Raw genomic sequence first — 11236 nt, forward strand, 5'->3', positions numbered from 1 at the left:
TATTTATATAATAACAAACACACAATAGTACATAAAAAACACCCAAATCTGTACAAACAATCATACTAATGAATACGAATGATAGTATCGTGTGAGGAATCGAACCCGCGACCATCAGAAGTAAGGCGGTGTGGTAAACCGCTAGACTACCGAGACCGTTATATTCTTTATTTTCATAATTATAATGAGACATCCAAAGACAAACACTATTAACAAAATACTTACCTCATCTCACCTCAAATAAATGAAAAAATCAAACAAACACTATCTTACTCACAATATTATAAACACGATAGATTATGAGTATAGTTGGATAGATGGATGGATGTTTGTTACTCTTTCACGCAAGAACTACTGAACGAATTTTGATGAAATTTTACAGTAATACGCCTTATACATCAGAAAAACACAGGCTATAAATTTCACACCGGTGAACCGAGGGCAAAGCTAGTTTTATTATAAAAACAAAATTACTCACGTGTGGTGAGCGTGATGGAGCCCCGCATTCGTTTCGGTTGTGGCGGCGTCGTCAGCAGATCCAAATGGAGTACACCACCGCATATCCTGAATAAACATTCTGGTGTATGGTATAATACAAAAATAAAATGGATGACTTTGTACAAAATCTTAAGACTAATTAGACTAAGATTTGATTTTATTGATGGGAAGATAAGGCAGTTATATTGCATGGTACAGGTAATGTCTTACTAATAATATAAACGCGAAAGTTTGTGAGTATGGATGGATGTTTGTTTGTTATTCTTTCACGCAATGTTAAAAAATTTTGTCTCGTATGAATATACAATAAAAATCTTATAAAATCTCGTATATCAAAATTGTTTGGCTCTGTAACATCGAACATCACATTTTGACCAATTTTTCATATATGAAAATCTTGTAGAAGTTTATACGAGGACAATAATAATATAATAATAATGTTTATTTGTCTCAAATAATAAACTGTTACAAATGCTGTTATTACTTCTAAATTTTATTATTATATAATAATAAAATTTAGAAGTAATAATCGAGATAAAACGGTCTATAACTTAGAGGGACAGTGAGGCCACTCTCTGTCCCTTCTGTCCCTCTACTCTGCTACTCTATATCAGAGCTGTCCAAACTAAATAGGATCTAGGGCCAATAAAAATAACTAAATCTATAGCGGAGCCGCAATATATTTGCAAAAACAAAATGGAGGTATAAAATAATTATTTTATGACTGCATTACTTTTTCATTAATTTATCTTTTACAATTCTGTGAACATCAACGTTAATATTAGTGTAGTAGCTAGACGCAGCGCATGCTTATAAGAATAGAAGAGAAAAGAAATTGCTCATCAAATCATTTGAAATTCCAAAAAAATAATAATACATAGTTTTATATAATTTTCTCTACACAAAAATGTTATTGTTTAAATAAAGAAAACAAATATTTAGCCGGCCACATCAATTCAAGCCGAGGGCCGCCTGATATATTTTAGACAGCTCTGTTATATAATACTAGCTACTCGACCCGGCTTCGCACGGGTGTACATGTATTATATATATAAACCATCCTCTTGAATCACTCTATCTATTTAAAAAAACCGCTTCAAAATCCGTTGCGTAGTTTTAAAGATTTAAGCATACATAGGGACGGACAGACAGCGACAGCGACTTTGTTTTATACTATATAATCATTTACCTGTATTTCCGTAAATTAATTTCACCAGAGCGTGTTCTCGTCATACACATTTTGAGGTACTTCGTGAACGCTAATTCTGCAAGTAAAACATCATAGTTGTATTCGTGTGTAATATGAACAAGACAGGGCAATAGTTAGGACAAAATAGAAAAAACACAAAAGTAAAGAATTAAGTTCTTGGCACACTTTTCTCTTTGCTTATTCCATAACTTGAAAACCTCGGTGAGACCACCGAGGTTTTACCACATTGCCTTACTGATGAAAGTTGCTGGTATTACAACGTTATATCCCCCTCCGATCGATCCTCCATCCAATTCAAACGGGGATCGATATTACGACGGCCTGAGACGAGGTTCGAACCCCTAGCGATACCCTCAGACTAAAGTCGTAGTTAGCCTTCAGCCGCTCTATAAGTCCTTCCGCGGGTTTGGAATGCCATCTGCACTCGCCCCCTATCGTCCGGTGAAGCTGTAAAGGCCAGCTGCGGCCAAAAGCATTACAGTAGTCCGAAAAAAGAGTATTACAAACATTTGTGTTTGTGTATCGGTCTGGATGCTTTCTATGTATATTATGTATGTATTTAAAACAGAGATAAAATATTTATTGTTATTATTATTTAGTAGATAATATTTAAAAATTAATAAAATTATGACTGAAATCTCAACTAGGATAGCCAGAGGCACAGTTACCTATCACTATAGCACAGTTGTCTGTGCAATAGTGACACAGTTACCTATCACTATAGCACAGTTGACTGTGCTATAGTGACACAGTTAGCTATCACTCACACAAGTTATTAATGTAGGTCAGATTTGAATACACAACTTTAGAGGTTTTTATGTCGGGATAATAAACTACTAGGTTAGGGCGTTCTTAAAAGTAATGAAATTAATTGTAATTAATTCGAATTAATGCAAAAACATCTTTAAATTCATGGCTGACACCGAAAATAATTGAATTGAGTACACGTCCTCATTTTATTGAACCTATTTGAAATGTATTGTTGTTTTGTAAACTATTTACTCAATAGAACCATTTCACGGCCTCAGTGGTCTAGCGGCTTACCACACCGCCTTACATCCAATGGACGCGGGTTCGATTCCTCGCACGGTACGAACATTTGTATTCATGAGTTTGATTACTTGTAATAGGTCTCTGTTTTCTATACATAGCTTAATGCGTCTATGTATTCATGTCAGTTGTCTAGTATCCATAACTTAAGCTCTGCTGATTTTCTGATCAGATGGCGCTGTGTGTCACACACACACACCCATATAATAATAATAATAATAACTTTATTAAGCAAAAAAAAAAAACAAATAGAAAAGAGACTTAACTAAGGTTATATATCTATATTAATTCCATATATATACAATAGTTCTATATATATATATATATATATATATACACATAAATTTAAACATAAACAATTAGCCCTACGAAAACTTCTGCTGTATCACATCGCAGCTGAAGTCAATATATAAATAGAAAATAATAATGTCAGTTATACAAATAACAAAATAACTGTACATATGTGTGTGTACAGAAGAGAGCGTGAAATTGCATATTACTACCAACCATTTTGTTCGGATATAAAAGTCCTAGGATCCGGTAGGAATGGCGGTTCCGCCATATTTAAATTATCCAAGTCGTCTTTCTCCTTCTCGTTTTTTGTGTATCTGTAAATGGAATTGTGTTTTTTCAATATAAATAAACATAAATCACTCGGCCTCTAATTCTTGATACTACTCGTGACTCTTGTGGAACAATATAATAATATACTTAAACTTAATCTTATACTGAACCAATATTGTGAACAGAGAGAGACCGATTTTTTTTATAAAGAAAGTCAACAACAGAATCACTGGGTCTCAGATTGTGTCACTGTTCTAAATGTACATTCTTCCAGAATAACAGCCTGTACGTTATGTTAATATATGTAACACATAGAAAATCGACAGGTGAACTTCGACGAGGGCCTGCACGCGGGCATATCCGGGATAGGCTACTAGTATGGTACAGGCTCTTATGAATTGGAGGAGAAGTAATTATTAGTAAAGAGGATTCATGAATCCATTGCTTCGTACGTTGTTAATGCAGACGAGTGTACCATTCTATTATCGTCCATTTTAAAAAAGCGATGAACTCACGGGTTAGCTTTTAAGAAGTTCTCCAACTCTTTTATCTTCTCCCGTATCTCTTTGTAGAATTTCGACCTGATTTCGTCTTGTACTTTCTTCAGCTTGTCAATATCGACATGCTCTTTCACATTGAATATGAATAGATCTGAAATATTTATTTATAAGTTCACCAACAGGGTTTACACCAACCAAAACACAATTACTACATTACAATTAACTACGATATTTATATGAAAAAATTGTATTTACAATGAATAAAATATGTGACATTTACCTATAGTCCTCATTTAACTAGGATTTACAATAACTGTCAGTAAATATGTAAGTGATTCATTGAATAAAAGTTGTAAGTTCTCATTAGCCTGTTTAAAGATTAGTAGAATCCAAAATTTGTTCATGCAAGATTTTCAACAAATATGTTATACTATTTGACCCTCGCAACTTATAATTTACATAATATCTTTTTAAATTATAGCCTATGTGTTATTCTGATGTATAAACTATGTTACTGTAAAGTTTCATCAAAATTTGATTAGTAGTTTTTGTGTGAAAGAGTAACAAACATCCATCCATACTAACAAACTTTTGCATTTATAATATTAGCAAGATTTACCAGATATATTTTCCATTATTCTTACTAGTACCTAACGTAAAACAGGGTCTATCTGTATTTTAATGAAAATATACTAAAATGGATACAGGTACTCTTTTATTAAAAAATACATGAAGCCACAAGTAACAGTTAGTCATAAGTAAGAACACTTACCTTCATACCTGTTGGGCATATCAGCTGCTAAAGCGTAACTTCTAGAACTTTCGCTGAGCAAGTCCAGCATAGACCGGGCGGCTCTGACGCAAATGCAGGATCCATCGATGATTTTGGGCAGTTTCACGCCAACGCGCATCGACGGAAAGGAAAGCTCCACTGGTTCTCTAAAAAAGGTATTAAAGAACACGTTATTTAACTCATTTATTAAATTATTAGAACTTACGAAAAGCATTAAAAATCTCAGAGGGTGTAGGTATTTCACCATCCAGACCGAATATATTCCTATATACGAAAAAAATTAGATGTGTAATATTAGTAGAGCTCACTGTACTATGAGAAACAGATAGACCTAATGACGATCCAATAAAATAAATAAATATTACGAAAACCGCCTAAGTGGTTAATTTATATGCAGTCAAAGTGGGAACAAGAGATATAGCAGCAGAGATAGCAGGTAGCAGACTCCTATCAAATTTGGCTGCGCACCCGAGACCTGCACGGTGAATCCATGTAATGCGAAGAAGTTTGTCCTTTTCTAAACTTATCGCTAATTCCCAAAAAGTTTATATCTTAAAACTATTATGTACATTATTATTTTTACACTTTATTAAAGTCGTCTGCGCTGGAATTTTTGTGTCAACTGTTTCTGCTGTCTTGGAGGCTTCTTTTGGAAGCTGTGTTGTAGTTTTTAAAAGGTCTAGTGGTTTAGCAGACCGCCTTATTTTCCATGAAACGCAAGTTCTATTCCTCGCATGATGCAAAGATTTGTATTCATAAGTATTATTGTTTTTATTGGTATAGGTGTTTTCTATGTATATTATGTACCTATTTACAATAAAAATCTAAGTATTTATATAAGTTATCTAGTACCCATAACACAAGCTCTGTTTAGCTTGGGACTAGAAGCGCTGTGTGAATTTTCCAGGCTTATTACTACTATATTATAGTATAACTGTGTATGATATGTCCACGATTACAACTTAGAGAATTTACTTAAAGTCTTACGGATCAGGTTCCACTGGTTTAGGTTTCCTCGTAGGCATTCTAACTGCGACCCACAAGTTCAGCCGCAAGCCTTTAAACTCCCGTTGGTACGTGGCCAGTTTTATGGAGTCGAACTTTAGATGATTCTCCAAGTCTCGCAGTAGGGTGTACGACGCAAGTTCGATTGCGTTTGAGAGCTGCTCGCGGAGTGCTAGTCGGACCTATGAAATGAAGGAAATCTAGATAGAATATGTTTTATTCAAAAATATAGGTACATTAAGAATAATAAAAAATAATAAATAAATAAAATTACCCTGGACAATTAACACAGCGCCATCTAGTCCCACGGTAAGCAGAGCTTGTGTTATGGGCAATAGACAACTGTTGTAAATACTTAGATATATATTTTTTGTAAATACATAAATAATATACATAGAAAACACCCAGACCGATACAAACAATCATACTCATGAATACAAATGTTTGTGCCGTGTGAGGAATTGAACCCGCGACCATCGGAATTAAAGCAGTGTGCTAAACCGCTAGATCACCGAGGTCGTCAAACATTAGTCATCATCATCATCATCATTATCTGCTTCTTCCCTATCCCATTTGTTCGGGGTCGGCGTGATATGTTTTTCCCTTCCTACTTCTATTACATTGACTTACTTCATTGTAGCTTTGCGCCTGTAGTGGCGTGTATTGTCTTGAGTTGGCTACGAACTCCTCTAGCATTTCCAACATCTGAAACGTAATATGTGGAGTTAATAACACAATGTTTTTTTTAATATCCCTTAGTAATAAGGGCTTTTTTTGTTATGGATGATAATGGAATGATGCATCCGCTTGCGCTAACGGTTTACGCTGGCGGAGCACCAGTGGAGGATGACAAGCTGAACATGAGGTCAGGTCAGTTAGCCCATCGTGACAAATTCACCAGGAATTTATCATGATGGTTTCCAGGGGGAACCGCGTGGAGGTCAACCTGACATGGTACATTGCTAGTAATGGGGTCGAGTCCACATTGCTAACAATCCCCTTTCCCCCAATAACACAGTGTTGGGATGATCTAGTAAGCATAGCAATGCCTATGTCAGGTACATCCCGCTCTTCAATATACATTGCCATGTGTTTTTTTAATCTTATACATATAATTCTCGTGTCACAAAGTCAGTGACCATACTCCTCCGAAACGGTTGGATCGATTTTTATGAAATTGTATATTCATATTCAGTAGGTCTGAGAATCCGCTACTATTTTTCATACCCCTAAGTGATAAGGATTGTAATGTCCACTCCTAATATTTATTTTTTATTTTTTGGGCATAATTATTTAGGCATTTTTATTTTTATGTAATGTGACATTAAAATACATACAACCCTAAATTTTCACCATTCTATAACCAACCCCAATACATTTTTTAATAGCGATTTTAATGTACATATCAACACAACGTTTGCAGGGTCAGCTAGTTCATTATAAGTACACCATACACAAACTACTATTCACCGAAGTATAATTTCAAACGTATCTTACAACTATCACAGTCTATACATATAAATAAAATTGGAGTGTCTTTATTTTAGAGTGTGTTTGTAATATTGAAATAACCGTTTTTTATTACATGCATACGAATATAAATACACTAAAATAACATTTTTTACAATTTGGCAGGTAGCTGATGTAATAAGGAGTAACTTTTGTTTTAGAAAAGTTCTTTTATATTAGAAAAATAAAGTTAAATTCCATGCGGACGAAGTTACAGCTAGTGTAAAATAAATATTTACAGGTAGGGCTTCAATGCATCGTTTCTCGAGTTCGTTATCATCGCATTTGGGATTCAGCTGCCACAGGTGTAAGTATGTGTTCATCTGGGTCACGACGCGGGGATCAGGGAGTCCATCACAGCGGAGGTACTGTTGCCACTGTAACAAACAGCGTAAGAAGCATGATATATAGTCTGTTTTTGAATAAAATAATTAAATATTACACAAATAAGTCTTTTATTCAACACTTTTACCAAATTTTATCCTTATAGGTTAGAATAGAATAGAAAATCTTTTATTCAAATAAACTTAATTCAATGCGGTAGATTAAAATAAATGCTACGACTATTCGTAGCATTTTTTTTTAATCTACCGCTCATTCGAAAAACTGTCTCATCACAAGAAGAACGAGCAAGGAACTTGAATGTTGCTCTTTTAAATAATCACATTTTACAAGTCGAAACGTGTGAATACAAATATTAACCAGCACTAATTTATTAGGGTCAAATATAGTCCACATAATTAACAATCCCTTTCCCAATATCAAGTGTTGATTCACAATAATATGGACATAATGCCTCTGATTACTCCATCTATAATAATAATATAATAATAATCACAGGACAATTCACACAGCGCCATCTAGACCCAAGTTAAGCTACCTAAAGCTTGTGTTATGGATACTAGATAACTGATACATATACATAGATTTATTTTGTAAATATATACATATTATACATAGAAAACACCCAGGCCGATACAAACAATCATACTCATGAATACAAATGTTTGTGCCGTGCGAGGAATCGAACCCGCGATCATCGGTCGTAAAGCGGTGTGCTAGACCGCTAGACCACCGAGGTTATGTTTGATTTTGTGTTTTTTTGTTAACCGGAGAATTAGTTACGAATTAAAAATTATAATTTCTTTTTGGTATCGGTTACATTCAGTCTCTTTAATTTTTATATATGACATTTATATTAAATAGATGTCACAATACCATCTACTCGTATAGTTTTCAGTTTGTGTTAAAGGGTTTTAAGTCTTACTACCAATATCAGACAGTCTATTAATATTTACCTCCGCTTGCATCTGTTTCTTGTTATGAAAGTCCAGCTTCTGCTTTTCAAATTCTGAAATGTAGAAACCTTTTTATATTTAACAAATAAAAAGGATAACTTTGAAAAGAATAGAGTTTTTGTAAGTTTGTATTACAGATTTGTAACTCTAAGAGATATATATACGTACATATAAATATATACATACCTAACGGATGAACGAATCCTAATAAAATAGTATTTTTGTCACAAAAAGCGTATGAAGTCGCGAGAAATGACATGTAATATTTAGTTAAATAGATAGATAAATCGTTTATTTGGCTGTTAGTTTTAACTTATTTGAAAATACGTGAAAAGAATTAATAAAAAGTGAGAAATAAATTACTGTGGAATAAGTCACATGTCTTCTGCAGTAGATCCCTTCTAATCTCTTGCTCAGCATTATCTTTCGCCATCAACTCCGCTCTTTCCCGCGCTAGGGCAGCGCGTTTCTCTTTCGCGCCCGCCAGGATTGCTTGTCTAGAAAGATATATTTAAATTATATTTTTTATCCTATATTATAAAATATGACAAATTGCGAAATAGATTTATGTTATACACTTTCGAACTGATTGTAGATTTGCGTTAACATAACTGTATCATGTGGGAAAGAGAAAGAAGCATTATGCCATCTCTAGCGCACACTGCTGGCGTCATGAAGCCATTAAGCGGTAAACAGCGAATAAGGACAGTAGTGTGTGCCAGAGATCTAATAATTAGGAAGACAAACAATACAACTATCTGTAATAGATTTAAATATAGCTAAAGATATATTGATTTTGATTGATGTTCAAATAGTTGAATGGATTAGAATAAAATTCTATATAGATAACAATAGATATAGACCATATCATAGATTAAAATGTAGTACGTGTACTTGGATTTTAATGTAATTCATGAGGGCATGGTAACGGAGAAAAATATAGTTTATATTAATATTACAAAAATAGACAACGAATATGAAAATATTTTAGTTCATTTAAATCAATATTAATATTCTTGGACAATTCACACAGCGCCATCTAGTGTCTAGTTAAGCAAAGCTTGTGTTATGGGTACTAGACAACTTATATAAATATACATTTTTATGTAAATACATACACAATATCTATTATTATCTATGTATGTTCTGTATGTAAACATCCAGACCGACACAAACAATCATAGTTATGAATACAATTGTTTGTACCGTGCGAGGAATCGAACCCGCCTCCGTCGGATGTAAGGCGGTGTGCTAAACCACTAGACCACCGAGGCCGTCAAATAAATGATTACAGATAAACAAAGACAAATGAGAAGAATATATAGGTACTAGAAATGTATAAAATTAGACCCAAGTAAAGTTGGTATAGGCTGTCATGATAGAATAATAAAAGAGGAATTCTTCAACGAACGCCTGCCTCTATCTTCACCTTTCCTATGGTGAAATAGAGGCGTTTGTCGAAGAAATTCCGTTAGGTTATAGATAAAAAACAACACTGCCTTAGATACGAACGCTCAGACAGCCATATAATAAAATTAGTCATTAATCAATGCCCAGCTAATCAACGACAAAGAAATCATGGAATAAATGTGTCATAAAGCCAGTTTATCCAATCAGGCACTAATCTGTCTTTATATATTTTATTACATATTTACCATTTCAGTTCTTATATAAACGGCTGATTATTACAATTCCGTTAGCATTGCATCTATGTATACTTAAAAAAAAAAAAATAACTCGCTTTGGAATATAGACAAGAATGACTAGAATACACTTATTTAGTAATAAGTATAGTATAAGTGAGGAGCCAACAGAATAACAGCGCTGCAGTTATCTGTAGCATTATGCTGAGTTGGCTGCCTTTTCACTTTTGCGGCACATAAAGTCACCTACATTTCTTTTATTAATTCGTGTTTTTTCTGTATCTCATGTATGTTATGTGTCTGTAATTGTGAATAAAGAATTTATCTATCTATCTATCTTATGTATGACTATTGTAGTTAATATACTATCCTATGAAATTTTCTTGCTTTACTGGAAGAAATCTCTTTTTAGAGATAAGCAAAGCTCGCCTTTGAACACTACATTTATTGTATTACTATTATTTCCTATATGTGTGTACAATAAAGAATAAATTCAATTAATGTGCTATATATTTCTTAGTTCTAATCTATCTAGGTAGGTTTTTGTCACGTTTACAAAATATTATCTGTATGAAACTGTGCTGCAAATTATGTTATATTTAGTGTGGTAAATTTGCACGCTACTGTTTACATACATTAATTTTGAAGGGCTTGTATGAGTAGCCCAGTTCAGCCAAGGAAACTATTTTCATGTGAAACAGCAATATTTTACGTACTAGACATTAACAATTTTCATAGAGTACCGAAGGTATGGATTGGAAAGGTTAGAGCTAAAAAGGAAAGGCTAACTAACTTCTCCGCTTCCTTCTCTGCCCGCCATTCTTCTATCCTCTGCAGCATCCAAGCTTCTCTTTCTTTTTTATTCATCTTTTTCCAATTCTTTGGCTGTAGATTTGACACTCGTTTATTGTTTTAAATTATGAAGGTATCTATATTTTTTTTTCTTATTTAGAACCTACTACGAAAGGATTCTAAAATTTTTCTGTTCAATTTAAGATAATATTACAATTATAAAAAAAACTACTTTATTTTGTATTACTATTATTCCTTTTAGTAGTATGTTATTTTAATACTCTTCTACTATTCTACTATTTTATATATAAATTTCATAATTATAGCTAACATTCATAAATTAGCTTTTATAAAAACTTTTTTAAGTCACGTCG

At 33.4% G+C, this 11236-nt stretch overlaps 1 protein-coding gene across 1 annotated transcript in view; it reads right to left on the reverse strand.

Annotated features, from left to right (window-relative positions):
• Positions 1-10955, reverse strand: part of LOC131842278 (dynein axonemal intermediate chain 7-like) — a 35296-nt gene extending 24341 nt beyond the window's left edge. The window contains exons 1-11 of the mRNA XM_059190814.1: positions 10864-10955; positions 8791-8924; positions 8428-8480; positions 7369-7506; positions 6251-6325; positions 5603-5802; positions 4595-4761; positions 3838-3973; positions 3266-3366; positions 1688-1763; positions 479-564 (exon numbers count right to left, since the gene is read on the reverse strand). Of these exons, the coding sequence (XP_059046797.1) occupies positions 479-564; positions 1688-1763; positions 3266-3366; positions 3838-3973; positions 4595-4761; positions 5603-5802; positions 6251-6325; positions 7369-7506; positions 8428-8480; positions 8791-8924; positions 10864-10937 (1240 nt within the window). The 5' untranslated portion in view covers positions 10938-10955. The remainder of the gene's footprint in view (positions 1-478; positions 565-1687; positions 1764-3265; positions 3367-3837; positions 3974-4594; positions 4762-5602; positions 5803-6250; positions 6326-7368; positions 7507-8427; positions 8481-8790; positions 8925-10863) is intronic.
• Positions 10956-11236: the final 281 nt, after the last annotated feature.

This window comes from Achroia grisella, unplaced genomic scaffold (assembly GCF_030625045.1).
Source record: "Achroia grisella isolate CSIRO2021 unplaced genomic scaffold, CSIRO_AGI_Agris_v1 utg2156, whole genome shotgun sequence".
In the NCBI taxonomy this organism is placed as follows: domain Eukaryota; kingdom Metazoa; phylum Arthropoda; class Insecta; order Lepidoptera; family Pyralidae; genus Achroia; species Achroia grisella.